The 21,504-nt window shown below is 35.2% G+C and overlaps 1 protein-coding gene across 2 annotated transcripts in view; it reads left to right on the forward strand.

Moving 5' to 3' along the window:
- Window positions 1–21,504, forward strand: part of NF1 (neurofibromin 1) — a 289,204-nt gene that overhangs the window by 58,822 nt on the left and 208,878 nt on the right. For both annotated transcript variants that reach the window (XM_035027762.1, XM_035027763.1), the window contains exons 2-5: window positions 2,531–2,674; window positions 4,380–4,463; window positions 8,633–8,823; window positions 15,901–16,007. In XM_035027762.1, the coding sequence (XP_034883653.1) occupies window positions 2,531–2,674; window positions 4,380–4,463; window positions 8,633–8,823; window positions 15,901–16,007 (526 nt within the window). The remainder of the gene's footprint in view (window positions 1–2,530; window positions 2,675–4,379; window positions 4,464–8,632; window positions 8,824–15,900; window positions 16,008–21,504) is intronic.

The following is a 21,504-nucleotide window of genomic DNA, read 5'->3' on the forward strand; positions in this document are numbered from 1 at the left end:
TTTCTTTTCTTTTCTTTTCTTTTCTTTTCTTTTCTTTTCTTTTCTTTCTCCCTTCCTTCCTTCCTTCCTTCCTTCCTTCCTTCCTTCCTTCCTTTCTTTCTTCCTTTCTTTCCTTTCTTTCTTTTCTTTTCTTTTCTTTTCTTTTCTTTTCTTTCTAAGATTTTATTTGACAGAGAGAGTGAGAGAGCACAAATAGGGGGAACAGTAGAGGGAGAGGGAGAAGCAGGCTCCGCCAAGCAGGGAGCCTGATGCGGGGCTCCATCCCAGGACCCTGGGATCGTGACCTGAGCCAAAGGCAGATGCTCAACTGCCTGAGCCACCCAGGTGCCCCTACTGTTGCTCATTTCTATGTGAAATTAGTTTTCCTGAATTGGTGGGAGGGAAATGTGAGCCAGGATAGCTCTTTATCTTCATGGCTCTAGAGCTCTTCTATTTCGTGAAATTAAACAAATACATCATCTCATCCTTTCTGAGCTCCTTTAGCTTTCTTCCTCTTTACCACCTTTATCTAGACCTTTTTCCTTTGCCCCTGTTGTCCCTGTTGTCAATTTGGAGTGAATCTCATCAATTTCTTCTCGGTGTGGGCTTCATCCTAAAATGGGGTGCTTCGTCAGCTGGTTAGTTTAGAACTGTGCTGCCCATTGGTGTCCAATAGCTACTTAAATTCAAGTAAATTAAATAGAAGTTAACATTTGATTCCTCATCTGCATTAGCCATGTAACAAGTGCTTAATAGTCACCTGTGGCTATGGCTACTATATTGAGCATTGTTGATATAGTATATCACTGCAGAATGTTCTGTTAGGTAGTGGTGATTTAAAGTATGCGCTCTTCTCTTCAGGCATTGTTATAGACCTTTTGTACTCATGTGAAAATTGCAATATACAAAAAAAAAACCCCCCTGTGTTTCAGCTAATGTTCTTTTTTTTTTTGGTCAGCTAATGTTCTTAAGATGGCCTGTTGTACTTTTCATTGAGAATGGCATAGAATTTTGGGATTTTCCTTTTGTCAGATCCATCAGACATTCTGCTTCCCTCTGCTTTCTTTTGCAGAGATGCTTATACCACACCAGTTTTGTAGCTGAAAGTGGTTTGTTCCTATTTGCTTGTATTTTGGGCTTTGTGGGGTGCCTTGTCCCCTGTTTTACTGAATTCACCTATTCATATGCTAATTGCATCTGGAAGCACCCTCAGAAACACACCCAGAAATAATGTTTAGCCAAATATCTGTATATCCTATGATCCAGTCAAGTTAACACATAAAATTAACCATTACAGAGCGAGTTGGTGAGATTTACAAGCTACACTACAGCCACTGCCTTCTTCTAAAATTCTCCTTTCTTAGGTCTTTCAGATTTTTTTCCCTCTGTAACCTTTAAAATTAACATTATGTAATTCTGTAGCTCCTGTTAAACCCTAAAAATGCTTCCGCTCTTTTATTTAGTATTTATTATCAAATCAGTCATCTATTATTAACTGACTAGACAAACTTGGGCATGCCACTTAGTCTCTTTCCACTTTAAGTTGCACCATTTTAAAAATGAAAACACTGGGGGCACCTGGTGGCTCAGTCAGTTGAGCGTCTGCCTTCGGCTTGGGTTATGGTCTCAGGGTCCTGGGATCGAGCCCTGTATTGGGCTCCCTGCTCAGCGGGGAGTCTGCTTCTCCCTCTCCCTCTACCCCCCCCCCCAGGTCATGATCTCTCTCTCTCTCTCACTTGCTTTCTCTGAGTAAATAAATACAATATTAAAAAACAAACAAGCAAACACTGGACTTAGGTTTGTTTTTTCGCAGAGGAACCTCACAAGTCTTCTCTCAGCATTAGCAGGATCTAATATTTAAACAGTAGATATACTCATGATGCTTTCAATACAAAATGCTACTTTTGAACAGCGTAGAGATGAACTTCTTGGCAGTGTGACTTAACTCATTCTCAGATAAATGTAAATGTGGTCCCCTTAAAAGATTTTTTTTTCTATGAAACTTACCTGTCTGTTGTTCTGTTACACTCTCAACTATGTACCTGAGGGTGGTCATCTTACCTGAATTAGTCTTACTGTGTTTATTCCAGGTTATATAGCTTATTCTCATTTCTGAAAAATCTACAGTTACTTGCCATATTGATTAGAGGTCTGGGGCATAGATGTTCTTGATCTGTTGTTCTTTTAATGCTGGAGTTCAGTGTATTAGGGAAAGGATTGTATGCATTTTATTGCGGGCATTCTCTGAAATAATTTTTAGCTACAAGGAAATAGCTCTATTTCTGTGAGTCATCATCTCTCATGTAATACTGGGTAAAGTTTTAATTTTGTAGGTAGAGGTTTACGACTTCTGGAAAGAAAGTTGCAAAAATTGAAATTTCAAGAGTTTTAGATTTGCTATAAATGCTAATCTGTATTGAAAATTGGAGCTTGAGATACAAACAGGTCACTGTGGCTGATAAAAATTTTCCTAAAATCTCATGAGTTTCAATGAGAAATAGCTCTTTTTAGTCGTTTTCATGTGTAAGCTAACATTTTCTTTTTCCCTTAGCTTCCAATAAAAACAGGACAACAGAACACGCATACCAAAGTCAGTACTGAACACAACAAGGAATGTCTTATTAATATTTCCAAATACAAGTTTTCTTTGGTTATCAGCGGCCTCACCACTATCTTAAAGAATGTTAACAATATGGTGAGTATTTGGGTCATTGTTTTGTGGGGGAATTTCCTTTGGTTTGTTTTTGATTTAAAGACTTACAGCAGCATATTTTGAAGTATGGAAAGTCCTTTTCTGTGGACTCTGAATATAAACACTCATTGTATTTTGTGAATGAGCACAGGTAACCCTTAACTTTCATTTTAGTTTTTGATTTTTTTCTCTTAAATACTTCTCTTATTTGTGACCCTATCTTTTCTTTTTATTTTTTTGGAATTAGGATTTCATACAGACTTTAGGTTATATATAAATTGATTACATAGTAAACTATTAAAATCTTTTCCTTAGCTGCTGCTTTGAGTATTTACTTATTAGATTGTCCTAGTCCTAAGTAGACAGAAAATAAAATAGGACCTTGTAGTGTTAAAATGTGAGATTGCTTTTATGAAGATACCGTTTTATTTCCTTCCTCCTGTAACCTGTGACAGATTCTATAGTAGTTAGAGATCCCATTGTTGAAATGATTTTCCTCAAATAGCAATTTCAACAATTCCACTGTCAAAAGCTCGCAGTTGCCTTTTTTTCCTGTTTTATAAAACCTATTTACATTCTCTAGACTTCAAGTTACTCCAACAGTTCTGTCTCTGTACCTTTCAACATTATCATTTGTCCCAACTCTCTTGGGTGATTCCTTCCTGTCAGTTCCTATCTAACATCTCCTTCATACTCAGTTCAAAACAACGATTTGGATATTTCTTGATTTATTCCGAACTGTTTTTTCTGTCTTTAGCACTTCTAACCACAATTTATATTGTTTGTATTGAGCTTTGAGCTGACTTCTGATTTTAGATTGTGAAAATCAGTCCCATTTTTACAGTCACATCTTTGGTGTGTTTTCTTTTTAAAGATTTGGTTAGACAATGCCCCAAACTTAGAAAATTGGTAAATTGGAGGTGTGGGCAATCATTTGCCATACAAAGAAATTTTTTCTTTATAGAAAAAAATTAAGATTTTTTTCTGAAGAAAGCAGGACTTCTTATGAATATGTAAAATGCTTTATAGAAATACATTTAAGATTTTGTGGTGCTCTTCTGTTGCACAGTGTGTGGGGCCTGGTGATAGGATTTTGCTTATATAAATATGTGGCTGTGTTCCCAGTTAGATGAAAATATTTTAGTATTGGAACCTTCTTTTCAAAACAAAAACAAAAGCAGTATTGTGATACTGGCATTCATTTAGTGCTTATTGAGTAAACTTAATTGTGGGAACCATAGTTTCTTGTTGGTAAATAGCATAGTATTAAATTTAAGGATTGCGAATGCCTTAAATTCACTGTAATTGGTGTTATAGTACTTTGTTGCTGTAAGAATTGAGACTTTGATTATTTTGTGGCATTGAAGTGTGGTTAAATGTTCAATGCAAGATTCTGGTTAAGATCTATATGTATATCTAAATCCTATATATTTTAAAAGTATAAACCAAGTTATTTTCTTTTACTTTATAAGATTAATGATAGACTATAATAAATGCCAACATTTTTGTTTGCCTGGGAATTTATTTCATGTGAGCCTTAAGATAAAATCAGAAATAATAGATTTAAATATAGTCTAATCTGGGAGATAAAATGGAAGACTTGATTTTTTTTTTTCCTAATCCTTAGTCCCTCACTTTTCAGATGTGTGTTGATTTGTAGTAGAGAGTAATAGCCAACTTTTAGTGTTCTGAATATCTTTTCTTTTAGAGAATATTTGGAGAAGCTGCTGAAAAAAATTTATATCTCTCTCAGTTGATTATATTGGATACACTGGAAAAATGTCTTGCTGGGGTAAGTAAATCTAAAATAGGCAGATTTTGTGAATTCAGTTTTGAGAATGATCTGATGTACCAAAGTATAGATGTAGGCAAGAAAAGTCACATGGATTTTTTTGGTCTAAGACATATGAATATAAATTTTGTTAACAGAGCTAACGGTGTATACAAGTTTTCAAGAGAAAATTATTTTCTCATCTTTTGTAAATTAAATAAATACCAAGGTTACTTATAAAGTGTTATGCTTGAGCCATATATCTCTGTCTCAGGTTGTTTAGAAAAGATTTTATGAAAAAGCCACTATTTGATTGATTGATTGATTGATTGATTTTTAAAGATTTTATTTATTTATTTGAGAGAGAGAGAGCACATGAGAGGGGGGAGGGTCAGAGGGAGAAGCAGACTCCCTGCCGAGCAGGGAGCCCGATGCAGGACTCGATCCAGGGACTCCAGGATCATGACCTGAGCCGAAGGCAGTTGCTTAACCAACTGAGCCACCCAGGCGCCCCCACTATTTGATTTAATTAATTTCTCTAGATATTGTTAGGCCTGTGGCATTGCTTAGCTGTGAAAAAATGTGATGCAAAAAAATGACCAGGAGTAATCTTGTTCCCCCCCACCCACACACCATTTCAGTATTTTACCTGATTTTAATATTTTACTTTTCAAATCTATATAAAAGGGGACTTTAAAAAATTACAACCATTACCCAGAGATCCTACCTTAAAAACACTTGTTATTGTGTAAATTATGAATATACAAAATAGTTATGTGGAGGACTAGTTGAGTACAAAACAGTTCTTTCTTAAGGTTCCTAAATAGTTATCTCAGTATGTTTCAACCATGACTTAATGAGAATTATTTCAAGAATATTTTTGTTGTATAAAGCAAGGTGTTTCTGTACTTCAATAGCCTTAATTCTTACTGGAACATGGTAGTTGTTTATGTAAAAATACATAAATTTTATACCTTCATTTTAAAGATCTATCTATTCATTATATATTAGAGTTATTATATTCCCTTTTCCTTTAGCACATCTTTTGCTTTTATTCAGAATTGCTTCTGTCTTCAACATGTTACAGTTGTTTCCTATAATAAACCTATATGGGCGGGACTTGGATATGAGGACTGATTGTGTGGTTGAGAAGAGAGGGAATGGGCAGTCATGTTTGAGGAAGGGGAAAAATAATTACATTCACTCAATTATGTATCCTGGGGGAAGAGGCATATTTAAGACTATAGGCAACAAAACCTAAGCATAACGTTTTAAACTCTTTTATTGACTCTTGACCATATTCCAAAATTGTTAGACAGTGTTTATAAGTTTTCTACTTAAATTGAAGGTGAGCTAGTTCTGTTTTTAGCTTGGTGCTTTCTATTAATTTGTGATATGCTGTTGTTCCTTTGTAAAATGGAGTGAAAGAGCAAAAGTGCTGTTAAATAAGATGATGTAATTGTGAAGGTGAACAGTTTTTAAACATCCTGAATCAGTTCTCTGTAGTGGTCTTGTTGCTTTGATTGTAAATATCAGTATATCAGCCATATCCATGTTTGAATGGGGGTCGGGTAATTTATTGCCTCTATCAGTCTTATAGCTTTTCTATAGTAACATTTGTAATTGAGAGGTAATGGTAAATGTATTTTGGAGAATGATTACTGATATTATTGGCCCCTGTTTAATTGATACTCTTTGGAGATAACCTAATTAAAACTCTAATAAGTGGGCATAGTATAACTTATATAATGCATAAAATATATGTTATCTTGCTCTGTCCTATTGAAAATGTATGAATTTCTTTCATTGAATTTACAATTAAAAATAATTCTATTCATATTATCAAATAATTGTGTTTTCTTGGATCACCTTCAATGATAATTATGGTTGTCGGTTGATTTTCATTTTTAGATTGAAGTATGGTGAGGTAGTTCAAGAAGAAGTGAGCCTACAAGTACATGTTTGTCATATAAGTAGTTGAAATAGCTAAATGAAAATCATCAAATATTTACCGATATCATATTATGAGTAAAATTTTGTAGAATTTAAGTGATCTTTGTTCCTGCATATATGGCCATTATTCAAAAGACTGAATACTTCTGCAATTTTTACTTTAGCATTTCTGTTTGATATCAGCATTGCCACTTGAATTTTGGAGGTTTTTGTGATGTTTGTTTGCTGTCTGTATGTTTCAGTGTATTTACATCTGAAAGCACTTGGATTGCAATTAGAGAATCAACCATAGCACATAATTATACAAAATTTTATTTATTACCAAAATCGTCATTCATACGTGAATATTATTAGCTGTTAGGTGATATATTGATGTGGAGCAGTGCATCTGCAGAATAGCTTATCCATTGGTTACTTTGTTAATTGTAGGGAAAAGATTTACTTTATAAAGTAGAGATCTTAATGTTAACAGCAAGGTTGTCAAGCTTGGTGTGTCATTAACATTGGAACCACCTGGCATTATGTACTCCTGATATGATACAATATGAATTTTACTGAGTTACCTGAAGTGTTTAACCTGAATTTAATCAGACCATTCGATTAAGGTTCCAGCTAAAGAAAATACACTAACTACAAGAACAAGTCATACTACTAAGAAATAATAGAATCAACAATATGGAACATTTTGTAAGGCCCATTTTCTTAAAGTCAATGTTATAGAAAATAAAAATGATGTATATGGAGTGTTGGGGGGGTGGTCGTTTTAGAATAAAGAGACTAAAGGAATCATGCTGCAATCATCTGAACCCTTTTTGAATCCTGATTGAATTAAAAAGAAGTTATGAGGGCGCCTGGGTGGCTCAGTTGGTTAAGCGTCTGCCTTGGGCTCAGGTCATGATCCCAGAGTCCTGGGATTGAGCCCTGTGTTGTGGGGCTCCCTGTTCAGCAAGGAGCCTGCTTCTCCCTCTCCTCCCTGCTTGCACTCTCTGTCGCTAGCTCTGTCTCTCTCTCTCTCTCAAATAAATAAAATAAATAAATAAATAAATAAATAAATAAATAAATAAATAAATAAAATCTTTTAAAAAAAGTTATGAAAGACATTTTGGGGGCAGCTGGGGAAATTTGAATATAGATTGGGTATTAGCTGATGTAAGGGGAATTGGTTTTTTTGTTGTTGTTTGTTGATGTGGTGATTGTATTGAAGCTATATTGGAGAATGCCCTTATTTTTATTTTCTAAAGATTTTATTTATTTTAAAGAGAGAGAGAGTGTGTACACAAGAGGGGAGGGGAAGGGCGAGGGGTGGGGGGGAAGAGGGACAAGCAGACTGTGCACTGAGCGCAGAGCCTTCGGGCTCCATCTCATGACCCTGAGATCATGACAGCCGAAATCAAGAGTCCGTGGCCAGCCACCCAGGTGCCCCAAGAATGTCCTTATTTATTTTTTGAATGTCATTTTTAAGAGATGCTAAAGTACCTATGATGTTTGTAACTTACTTTGAAATGGCTCAACCAAAACAAAATTATTTGTAATAAGTAAATATCTGTTTTGGTCAGTCCACCCAAAGGCAGATGTGATTGTGCACCCAGGAATTTATTTGGATTTGAGACAGATGACACAATGCACTCACAAATAAATATGAGTAACGTTTATTTGGAACTCACAACAAACTTGGGATTCCTAAGAGTGGAAAGGCTTCTATAGGGATTTGATGAACAGGGGAGAAACAGGAGTGGTGGTGGGGAAAGGGGGATGCTAAGGAGGATGGATGGGGGGCTGGACTTTAATTGTGAAAAGAGGTGAAAGATGGAAAAAAAAAGAAAAAAAGGTGAAAGATGGAACCATCCTGTTTATTAGACTGACTATAGATAGATACAGTGAACATGGTGAAATATTAACAGTTGTTGAGTATAGGTGATGAATATATGGGTGTTCAACTCTTACGTCTGTTTGAAAATTTTCAGGGACGCCTGGGTGGCTCAGTTGGTTAAGCCTCTGCCTTCGGCTCAGGTCATGATCCCAGGGTCCTGGGATCGAGTCCCACATCGGGCTCCTTGCTCAGCAAGGAACCTGCTTCTCCCTCTGCCTGCCTCTGTCTCTCTCTCTCTCTCTGATAAATAAATAAAATATTAAAAAAATAAAAAATAAAAAATAAAATTAAAAAAAATTTTGATACAGAAAATCTTTACATGTAAATTTAACAAAGTTTTAGAATTATGTGATTATTTCTATTGCAGCAACCAAAGGACACAATGAGATTAGATGAAACAATGCTGGTCAAACAGTTGCTGCCAGAAATCTGCCATTTTCTTCATACCTGTAGGGAAGGAAACCAACATGCCGCTGAACTTCGGAATTCTGCCTCTGGCGTTTTATTTTCTCTCAGCTGCAACAACTTCAATGCAGTGTTTAGTCGGATTTCTACCAGGTTAGTGTATAAATCTATGTAGAACTGTTGTTAAGTAATGTAATTTTAGAAGTCTTTCTTTTGTCTGCATAAAAATAAAAAGTTGATAGAAATGAATTTGACTTGGACTTTTGTATAAATTTTATACATTGATTTCTTTGACATTTTTATTATGCAATATTGTGATACTGGTGTGTACAATTAAATGTGAGTACTGTTATGAAGTTGAAAATCCAAATTTTAGGAAAACATATCACTCATGATGAGGTTTTTGTTTTAACACTAGGTATAAATTTTTAGTTGGGCTCTTTAATATTATTCCTTTAAATGGAATTAGCTAATCAGATAGAATAATTGAGAAGAGTAGTCAGATTTCTGATAATCTCACAGCTCTGTTCTTTATCACAAGATCCTAAGTTACCAAGCAAAAAAAAAAAAAAAAAAAAAAAACCCTAACGATATGGAAGCACAAGGAAGTAATTGCAAAGTAGACTTCTCCAGAAAGTAGACTGTGTTTTAAGTGTATGAATTCTAAAAGCTCCCATTTTTTGAGTATTTACAGCATATGTTGTGCTGTTTTATCCTCATAGTATCTTTGAAATGTAGGTGCTACTTCCCCTAGTTTACAGGTAAACTAATCCTAAAGAATTTATTAAGGCACTTTGCCAAATAATGGAGGACCCCAAATTTTAAAATCAGACCAGTTTCAGAGTCTGTTAAGTTCATTATACCAGGCTGCTACTCTATACTTCCATTTTAACCATATTTTTATGAAATCTTTTTTATGATTTTTTTACTGTTGTGCTTCAGGATTATATGATAAATGTGATTTAAGCTTTTAATGATGATTAAAAATCACCATGTGATCATCAGTTGTGAAGAAATTGGTATATAGATGGTGCTATATGGAATAATGACCTATGGTAGCAAGTGACTCTGGAACTTGCTTTCATGCAAATGATTTGCCATCTCGTGCAAGAAGAGTCAAATGGGTCCTTAAATATGACCAAGTAGGAAGTATAACATGAATCACTTAGTGATTTAGTGAATATAAGACTAATATAGAATGTGGAAAAACAGCCCTGTTTGTTTATTGATACATCCTTCATCTTTTGACTTGTGTGAACAGTGGACTTCCATTAGTCAGCTTTGTTCATTCTTCTGTTGTTTTCCAACAGGTGTGAATGGAATATGCATCATAATTTGAGAGTTTGTGCTATAGTGTTTTGGGGGACTTGGCTAACTTCAAAATCCTGCTGTTTTTTTAATTAAAAATGGTATTTCTATAGTCATGATGCTAGGCAACAGTATTCTTCAATCCCTCATCAGAACTGGTGCAAAGAAAATTAAATTTTGTTTAATGGGATAATATGATTGATACTGTTAGGTAATGTTTATACAATAGAACAATGTCTTCATGAAATCTTTTGAGGGATAACATTTTATATTCTGAGTAATATTAAACTAGTTGAAGTAGCAAGGTAACTGACACCTAGGGAAGAGGAGGTTTGAAAATTATAAAAGAAAAAACAAAACCCCTTTGTTTAAGTGACTACTATACCAGCTCACTATTTGAAATAATCTTAGATTGGAGGTGAAAATTACCGAAATATTAAAATATTTTTAAGTCTATCCGAACATAAGTTGCTTTATAAAATACAGCAAATGTGCCACCTTTTAAAAACTCTAGAAATTTTCCAGTCACCAAAGGTATCATTTTATAGGATTTTGCAGCATCAATGCATGTAAATATAGACAACTTTTGTGTATTTCCTGAACCTTACTGTTTCTAGAAGAAAAGTTAAATGTCTCCAGAATAAGCTAGTTTCTGTAGCTTGGAGTGGACAGACTGCTCAGAAATGGGATCTTTGAAATACATGTTTTAGACAACTGCATTTCATGTAGCTTTTGCCAGAAATAGGAGCTGATCTTGTTAGAGGACCACTCACCTAAAAGACCATTATGATGGTTTAATTTAGATGTAGATATCATAGCTGTCATAGCATTAGGTGACTTAAAATATACAAGGGATTAGATGGCAGTTCTTTCTTTTTTTTAAAGATTTTATTTATTTGAGAGTAAGAGTTTGAGAGAGCAATAGAGCACCAGTGGGGGAGGGGGAAGGGGCAGAGGGAGAGGGAGAAGCAGAATCCCCACTTAGCAGGGATCCTGACCCAGGGTTGGATCCCAGGACCCTGGGATCATGATCTGAGCCGAAGGCAGACGCTTAACTGACTGAGCCACCCAGGTGTCCCTAGAATGGCAGTTCTTTCTGAAGATTGATTTTGTATCTCATATATAATAGATGAACCAATATCATGAAAATTTACTGTTTGACTATTCTACCTGTCCACAAATGTTTCTCTTTTAGGATTAACATTAACTTTTGATATTTCTGACCTTTGATTTTTTTTTTTTAAAGGAATATGGGCTACAGATCTTAAGAATCCTTCTGCTGAAGTATACCATGTTCTGCAGCTCATGGTACTCTCTTATATGGAGGATGAGCTGCTATGTCCACAGAATTACTGTATAGTTGCACTAGATCTAATTGTTTTATAGTGGGAGGGTCCTGCAGAATATCTGATTTGACATAATACCAGAAGCAGAAGACTCAGTGATTTTAAAAGTTCTATTTGATTCTTTTTTTTTTTTCCTTTTTAGAGAAGGGGGAGGGGCAGAGGGAGAGAGAGAATCTTAAGCAGGCTCCATGCCCAGTGTGGAGCCCAACGTGGGGCTTGATTTCAGAACCCTGAGCTCATGACCTGAGCCGAAATCAAGAGTGAGACGCTTAACTGACTGAGCCATCCAGGTGCCCCCAAAGTTCTATTTGATTCTTTTTCTTTTTTTTAAAAATTTTATTTATTTATTTGACAGAGAGAGACACAATGAGCGAGGGAACACAAGCAGGGGGAGTGGGAGAGGGAGAAGCAGTCTTCCCATGGAGCAGGGAGCAGGGAGTCCGATGCGGGGCTCGATCCCAGGACCCTGGGATCATGACCTGAGCCGAAGGCAGATGGTTAACGACTGAGCCACCCAGGCACCCAAAGTTCTATTTGATTCTTTTACAGATTTGATTTTTTTTTATGGTTTCTTATTCTTCTTAATAGTTTTAAATTTTTATATGGCTATAATCATTTAAAACGTATTTTATATTCTCTTAAGATCTAAATAATTTCATATACTTGTATGTGCCAGTTCTCATTCATAGGAATGGTTTCCTCTCTTTTCTGTAAACTTTGATTACAAATTCATCTCTAGTGCACATCTGTATTTTCTTTGGGAATCTCTTGTAGCTGTGGGAGTGTCCTAGTGATGGTTTTTGCATTTGCTTTTGCTAAGTGCCCAGCTCTGGACTTTTTTTTGTTTTTGGTTAATTTCTCATTCCCAGATTGTATGAATAATGTAACTGTGGACCTCAAACCCTTATAAGGTAACAGCTCTGGGTGACTTTTTCCCCTACCCAAAACAGCCGGAGCAGACAGACATCTTATGTTAGTAGATTTTTTTATCTCCTTCCACTCTCCTTTCATTCCATCTCTCTCTGTGCAACTCACATTTAAGGAATTGCATAGTTCTTGCTAGTCATGTTTTTTGCAGGGCCCCAGTTCTATTCCCTGCATTATTAGGGTATAAAGCTTTGTATCCAGTCCCACATAGATGTTAGCCACAAACCCCGAGGTTAAGGAGAGGAAAAAACCTAGCTCCTGTGCTTCCTTTGTCGCAAAGTCAGACCATGTCTTCAAAACCATCTCTGGTTTTTAGATTCCTCTCATTTCTGCACCTGGGTGGATGGGGGGTGTTTATCTTATTTTCTTTCTTTCTTTTTTTTTTTTTTTCCTTTTTTTCAGAGAGGGAGAGAGTGAGAAAGGTGGGGAGGAGCAGAGGGAGAGGGAGAGAAAGAATCTCAAGCAGATTCCCCACTGAGTACAGAGCCCGATGAGGGGCTCAAGCTCACAACCCTGAGATCATGACCTGAGCTGAAATCAAGAGTCGGACCTTAACCAACTGAGCCTTCCAGGCACTTTTATTTTATTTTATTTCTATACATTTTAAATATCTTTTTGTTGTACCTGGTCTTTCTAGATGTTTTAATAAGATTTCTACTTTACTTCTTTTGCTCCAACTACCCTTTGATTTCTGTCCTTCAGAAATGATGTTTAAGCCTCACAAAATACCCCTTCCCTATGGAAATACTGGGCTGTAAAAAGAATTAAACTTTTTTTCCATTTTTTCACAACTGCAAGAGTCAGCTTTTCAGAAGTTGGTGTTGCTGATTTATTAAGTTGTATTTCCTAAGGAATCATATACCATATTTCCTAGGCTCTTTGCATCAGTTGTGGAATTTTTAGCATGTAAATCAGTATTGAGGACCTTGTCATTCCCAGTGTGAACTACTAAGCTTTTCTCACCCTGATGATATGAAGAGCTTTAGTGGAAGTGCTTAGAATAATTTTAATGTTAGCTATACATTTGCAGGCTAAAGTTAGTGAAAAAGGAATTTGAGAAGGAAGAAATTGGATTGATATCACTTTTAGCAACTGAAGGTTTAGTATGATGATTAATGTCAGTTTTAGACTGCATTAAAATGGCCACAATTCGAGTTAATATTATGAGTGAGATTTTGTAGTATTTGTGCTTTTTCACTATATCTCTCTCTCTCTGCATTTATGAACATTAGTAATTCCATTCATGTGCTTACATTTTTGATATCTTAATTGAAGTAATGAGTATTCCTCATTAGGAAGCACAATTCAGTAGATTAACAATGTCAGCTTTTGAAAAGCTGACTTCTCACAGCAAAGGAAACAAGACGACAAAACCAAAAGACAACTGACAGAATCTGGGAGAAGATATTTATAAATGACATATCAGATAAAGGGCTAGTATCCAAAATCTGTAAGGAACTTATCAAACTCAACACCTAAAAAACAAATAATCCATTCAAGAAGTGGGCAGAAGACCTGAACAGACATTTCTCCAAAGAAGACATACAAGTGGCCAACAGACACATGAAAAAGTGCTCAACATCGCTCGGCATCAGGGAAATCCAAATCAAAACCTCAATGAGATAGCACCTCACACTAGTCAGAATGGGTGGCGAGTCAGGAAATTAACAAGTCAGGAAACGACAGATGTTGGCGAGGATGCGGAGAAAGGAGAACCCTCTTACACTGTTGGTGGGAATGCAAGCTGGTGCAGCCACTCTGGAAAACAGTATGGAGGTTCCTCAAAAAGTTGAAAATAGAGCTACCATATGATCCAGCAATTGCACTACTGGGTATTTACCCCACAGATACAATGTAGTGATCCGAAGGGGCCCCTGCATCCCAATGTTTATAGCAGCAATGTCCACAGTAGTCAGACTATGGAAAGAGCCCAGATGTCCATTGACAGATGAATGGATAAAGAAGATGTGGTGTGTATATGTGTATATATACATACACACACACAGTGGAATATTACTCTGCCATCAAAAAAATGAAATCTTGCCATTTGCAATGATGTGGATGGAACCAGAGGGTGTTATGCTAAGCAAAATAAGTCAATCAGAGAAAGACAATTATATGATCTCACTGTTATCTGGAATTTAAGAAACAAAAGAGGATCATAGGGGAAGAAAGGAAAAAATAAAACAAGATGAAACCAGGGAGGGAGACAAACCATAAGAGACTTTTTTTTTTTTTTTTTAAGATTTTATTTATTTGACAGAGACACAGCGAGATTGGGAGCACAAGCAGGGGGAGTGGGAGAGGGAGAAGCAGGTTTCCCACTGAGTAGGGAGCTCGACGTGGGACTCAATCCCAGGACCCTGGGATCATGACCTGAGCCAAAGGTAGACACTTAACTGACTAAGCCACCCAGATATCCCCCATAAGAGACTCTTAACCATAGGAAACAAACTGAGGGTTGCTCGAGCTGAGGGAAGTTGGGGGATGGTGTAACTGGGTGATGTGCGTTAAGGAGGGCATGTGATGTAATGAGCACTGTATATTATATAAGACTGATGAATCACTGATGTCTATCTGAAAGCAATAATATGTTACATGTTAATTAATTGAATTGACTAAATAAATAAAGCAAGCAAATAAAATAATAAAAGAAAATCTGACTTCTGTGGTTGTTAGTGAGAGATGGAGGAAAAATTTTATTCAGACTTAAGTGAATTTTTTTATGAGTTTAACAAAATCTATTTTTGTTAAGTGTTAAATTTTTCTGCTTTTGTGGTAACTTCATATTTAGTATAAGGGAAATTTGGGGTTTGGAAAGATTCTTGTCTTTACAAGAAGTTTTGTGAGGGAGGGACATTAATCAAATAATCACATAAATACACATATAGATTGTGAAAAGTACAAGGAATAAATGCTTACTCATTTTTTCAATATGAAGTAAATGTATCCTATAGATGTAGATAAAATATCATTTATGTTTCTGAAGTCTAATTGATGTAATCAGAAGTTAATAAATTTATTTTCATTACAGAAAAATTTTAAAAATACACAAATAGCACAGAGACTGGTATTTCAAATACTTATATATCTCTCTGCTTCAGTAGTTCTCTGCATGCTGTGATTTTTTTGTTTAGATAAAAATTATATAAATTTGAGGTATACAACATAATGATTTGATTTATGTATACACAGTGAAGTCTACTGGATTATCTTGGCTTCTTTTATCATATCTCCCAGGTAGTTATGTACCTGTGAATTTTATAAGAAGTATTTATTGTCTTATTTATTTTTTTTAAATGTATTTTTTTAAAGATTTTATTTATTCATTTGAGACAAAGAGACAGAGAGAGAGAGAGACAGAAACAGAGAGAGAACATGAGCAGGGAGAAAGGCAGAGGGAGAGGGAGAAGCAAACTCCCCACTGAGCCAGGAGCCTGATGTGGGGCTCGATCCCAGGACCCTGGGATCATGACCTGGGCCGAAGGCAGACGCTTAACCATCTGAGCCACCCAGGCGCCCCTATTGTCTTATTTTTTTATGTATATTTTTTCTTATAAACTCATCATTGGGGTGAGAAGAATCTGTTCAGTTCAGAATTTTGAACTTTCCTTAAGATAGTAAATTATTTTTGGTTTTTACTTTTCAGATTACAGGAATTGACTGTTTGTTCAGAAGACAATGTTGATGTTCATGATATAGAATTGTTACAGTATATCAATGTGGATTGTGCAAAATTAAAACGACTACTAAAGGGTAAGTTTAAATGTAAGATATATTTGAGACTGATCACTGTGAGTGAAAAACCAGTGTTTGAATGTATGAATTGTCCTAATTGTGTTGAACTAGAACATCAAAGTGGATTTTATAATGCAAATGTTCTTGTGAAATGGATAATAATGCTTAATGGTTCAATAATTTTTGAGCCTTTGAAAACAAAAAAATGAGTATCTTAAATCTTGGTAATGGAAAGTTTTGTTCAACTACAAGTTTTGCTTTAACAAAGAGAACATACAGGGGCTGTTACTTAATTTTTCTAGAATTTTATTTCTTAAGGATAGTTATAGGTTATAGAAGTTACCTGTTTAGCTGTTGTAGTGCTAAAAGCAGATTGTTTAGCAGGATATCAAAGTTCCTTTGCAGAATGGAACCAGAAGATTGTGATTTTATGACAATAGGAGGAATTGAGACGGGCATCTCATTTCTGATACTTGTGTTTTCACCTCTGTTACTGACTTTCTGACTGACTTTGCAGAATTAGTTTCTTACCTTTTCAGTGCTTTTTGCTTCCTTGTAGAACATTTCAGTTATAATCCCATCTGGTGACATTATAATGCTTAATATGTGATTTCATTTAGTTTTTAAAGATTTATTTCAGAGAGTGAGGGGGGGGGGATGGGAAGGGGCAAAGGGGAAGAGAGAGAAATCCAAGCAGACTCTGCGCTGAGCTTGAGCCAGATGTGGGCTTGCTCCCATGACCCGAGATCATGGCCCCAGCTGAAACCAAGAGTGGGACACCTAACCGACTGTGCCACCCAGGCGCCCCTTAATATGTGATTTTATAGCTTTGGAAAATGCTTTGCAAGATTATGTTGATTAAAATAAACAGTCTCAAGGAATTGAGAGAATTTTTGTGATAAGCATGAAAGTGTTATTTAAATAAAATATTAATGAACATTATTAATAAACTGAGTATAAATAAATTCACTTCACAAAAATTGTTTCTTAGTTTTGTGTAATATTGGATCCTAGCTAATTTAAATGTGAATCCTTACAGTATATGATTCATACTTTTTCATTTTATTTTGTATATTGATTAAGGAATTATGAAAAATGTTTTTAGTGTCTGACCTAAAAGAAGATTTAGTTATGTTAACTGTGAAAACCTCAATAGTTCTGCAATGTAATTGTCAAAACACCTTGTTTATTGTTTTCCTAACATTTGCTTTAAACTCAGTAACTGTTTCATCAGAGATGTAAAAAGGCTATATCTAGGGGCGCCTGGGTGGCTCAGTCAGTTAAGCGTCTGCCTTCAGCTCAGGTCATGATCTCAGGGTCCTGGGTTCGAGCCCCATGTCAGACTCCCTGCTCAGTGGGGAGTCTGCTTCTCCTTCTGCCCCTTGCCCCTTGCTCATGCTTTTGTGCTTTCTCTCTCCTCTCTCTCTCTGAAGTAAATAAACAAAATCTTTAAAAGAAAAAATGTCTATGTAGATCAATACTATAAGGCTGTGTTCTATTTCTATTACCGATTTTAGGTCATTACTATTATAAGACCGAGCAACAATTAAATCACTTTCAGTAACTTTAATAAAGAAATAAAATGGATCATTTTAGCTATTATGTTAAGTGGACAACAATTGTTTTAAACTATAATAAACCGCAATTCAGTTCACAGTTGAAATTTTTAAGATCTTAGAGTCTATCATTAAATGTTAGTTAAGGATGATAAAATTTAGAGATTTTCTCTTTGTATAAAATTTAAGAAGTATAAGCAGATTTTTGTGATTTTTCATAGCTGTTTAGTGACATTTCAGAAATAAATCTAGTCCTGGTTGCCCCTAAGTAGGTACTTGTTTAAAACATCAGTTTTCTTAGAAATGTTTAATCTGTAATAATTAATTTAAATGGTTCCCGATGTCCAAATAAGAGAAACTAAATGTGTAAATAAGTGTCTCTTTTTATTGTGATAAGTCATCCCCATTGACTGTAACCGCCTCATGAATGTAAATTTAGAGTATAGCTGATAAATGTGTAAAGTATAAAAATGCCAGTATTAAATAGGCCGGCAAAAGTTGGCTGTAGGTGACAATGGTGAAAGGAGTGGTATCTTCCTGTAATATGTTTTAAGTTCACTTTATGAGCACCGGGTGTTATACACAACTAATGAATCGTTGAACACTACATCAAAAACTAATGATGTCCTATATGTTGGCTACCTGAACATAATAAAAAATAAATAAATAAAACGCACAGCATTTGTTAAGAAACTGTGTTCAAGAAACCATGCTAAGTGCTAGGATTACAAAGATTAATAAAGTATTGAATCTGTCTCCACGGAACTCATGACCTGGTATATGAGACAAATATATTATTACCAAATTATTTGCAAAGTAATGTGGCAAACTCAGGGTGAGCATATAGTGAGGGACGAGGTATGTATTTGGGGGTAAGACTGGTTAAGAGGAAAAGAGCAAAATATGGAGGTACAAGAGCCGGCCAGATTGTGTTAATAAAAGCAGAGTGATATTTGTTGCATTTTCAGCATGTGCCACACATTATCCTCTGCAGTTTCATGCCTTTTCTCATCCATCCTCACAGGAACCCTGTGAAGCACATAGTAGTATTATCATCCCCTATGTAGATGAGGAAATTGAGGCGTCAGTGTCATTTTCAAGGTCAGACAGCTAGTGAGTGGCACGGGAAGATTCATATCGCATCAGCCTGTCTCTAGAGCCAACTGTTACACAATTGTGCTTATGGGTTATATAATTTAAAAAAAAAGTGGCCATGGGAAGTGATGGAAAGGCTTTAAGGCAGGATCAGTATTTTATTTTAGACATACCACTTTGCTTGAAATTTGCAGGATGGCAAAAGTTTACATGAAGTTCTGGGACTTGGTTGTATAGTAACGTGAGTGAAAAATGAGGGTAGAGCAGGTCTTAATGGAATGGGGGTAGGGTAGATAACCAATTTGGTAATGGTATTTAGGAAGTAGAGTACACCAAAATACATAAAATACATCACCTAACATGTGGTGATTTAGATACGTGAGGTTAAAGAGAAGTATCACCAAGTATTACAGAGCAAGCTGATTGACGCGGGAAAGGAAAGGAAGGATTGATAGCAGTAAAGAGCATAGCCAAGAAAATGATAAATTTAGTTTTACATCTATTGCCTTTGAGGTATGGGTTGGCTGTCCAGTCAGAAACTTGTACAACTGGAATAATAAAAGGCATATACTTTGGAATTAAGAATAGACTACTGTGTATAACATATTCATGGTGTCGTAAAGGTAAAGTTAATGAACGTGGGAAGGCAAAAAGGCTCAAGAGCACTTTGAAGTATAATGCCATTATTTGGAAATCAAAGGAGAGCAAGAGCAAGGGAAGTTGTAGGAATACATTTTAAACCTGACTTAGAGAACAAATCACTCAATTCCAAGTCCAGAAAAAAGGACATTTAAATGTTTAGACAGTTTTATTACTCAAAGACTCATCTCTTAGAAAGATATTTATATAAAAATAGTAAGTACATGTATCCCTCCATTAAAAGTCCATAGGAGGCAACAAAAATAAAAATAAGCAAGTGGGACTATACCAGATTAAAAGCTTCTGCACAGCAAAGGAAGCATCAACAAAATGAGAAGGCAGCTTACTGAATGGGAGAAAATATTTGTAAATCATGTATCTAATAAGAGGTTAATATACAAAATTTGTGACAAACTCTCACCTCAATAGCAAAAAACCCTCATATTGTGATTAAAAATGGGCAGAGGACCTCAAAAATATCTATTTTTCCAAAGAAGGCCAACAGGTACATGAAAGATGTTCAGCATTACTCATCATCAGGCAAGTGCAAATCAGAACCACATGAGGTATCTCCTCACATTTCTTAGAATGGCTGTTATCAAAACAAGAAATAATAAGTTGGTGAGAATGTCCACTATTGGTGGGAATGTAAATTGGCACAGCTGCCAAGCAAAACAGTATGGAGGTTCCTCAGAAAATTAAAGGGAGAACTACCATATGATCCAGCAATTCCACTTCTTGGTACTTATCCAAAGAAAATGAAAACATTAACTTGAGAAGATATATATACTTGGTGTTCATTGCAGCATTATTTTACAATAGCCAAGGTATGGGAACAACTTCAATATCCATTGACAAATGAATGGATAAAGAAGATGTGAAATATATATATGTATTTAAAATGTACATACATGTTTATACATATGTTTAAAAATATATTTTATATCATATATAAGATACATAAAATGGAATATGTGTGTGTATTCTATATTAAAATGGAATATTATTCATCCATAAAGAAGGAGGAAATCTTAACCATTTGTGACAACACAGACGGACCTTGAGGGAATTATGTTAAGTGAAATATGTCAGACAGAGAAAGACAAATATTGTATGTCTCACTTATATATGGAATCTTAAAAAAAAAACAAAAACACAACCAAGCTCATAGATATGGAGAACAGAGTGGTGTTTGCCAGACGTGAGGCAAGGGATGGGAGAGTGAGCAAAATAGGTGAAGGGAGTCAAAAGGTAAAAACTTCCAGTTATAAAAAGTCATGGGGATGTAATGTACAGCATGAAACTATAGTTAATAGTACTGGATTGCGTATTTAAAAGTTGCTAAGAGAGTAGATCTTAAAAGTTCTCATCACAAGAAAAAAAATTTGTAACTACATATAGTAATGGATGTTAACTAAACTTATTGTGATTATTTCACAATATATTCAAATACTGAATCATTATGTTGTATACCTGAAACTAATATAATGTTGTATGTCAATTATACCTCAGTTAAAACAAGCAAAGTCCCTAGGCAGAGTTTTCTGCCAAAGGACTGTTACCAGTAAAATAGTTTATAGAAGGTTCATTTTTTCCAGGTATAAATCTTTTTATAGATGGGGACAACACATTTACGGAAGAGGAAATAAAAATATCTAATACATTCATATGGAGAAATGTTTAGTCTTGTTTTTAAAGTTCAGTCCACTATTTTGAACAATCAGATTAGCAAAATAAAAACAAAAACATGTTTTATATGACAAGAATGTTGATAAGGCTACTTTCATATGCTGCTTGGTGTGAGTGACATTTGGCCCAACCCTTCTGAAAATCAGCTTGGCGATATTTATCAAGAGCCTTAAAAAATATTCATCTCTTTGACCAGATAATTCTACTTCTAGATCTTATCCTAAAGAAATGAACAGTAATATGGAAAATATTTGGATATAAAAGTGTTTATTAGTGTTATTTATAATAATGATATATTAGAAATATCTTAAACATACAATTGGAAAATGTTTAAATAACCAGTGACTTAATATATTGACTTAAATATGCTGAAAGACACCAGAGCATACTTAAACAGACTGTGGCTTTGAAACCCAATTCAATAGTTTGTTAGATCTGTAACCTCAGAAACACAATTTGCTCATTTATAATATCTGAAAATATTAAGATTTTGAAAGAAATACATTAGATTAAAAATACCTGGCTTGTTGTAATTG

The sequence above is a fragment of the Mirounga leonina genome, unplaced genomic scaffold, assembly GCF_011800145.1.
Source record: "Mirounga leonina isolate KUSES-001 unplaced genomic scaffold, KU_Mleo_1.0 Mir_200, whole genome shotgun sequence".
In the NCBI taxonomy this organism is placed as follows: Eukaryota; Metazoa; Chordata; class Mammalia; order Carnivora; family Phocidae; genus Mirounga; species Mirounga leonina.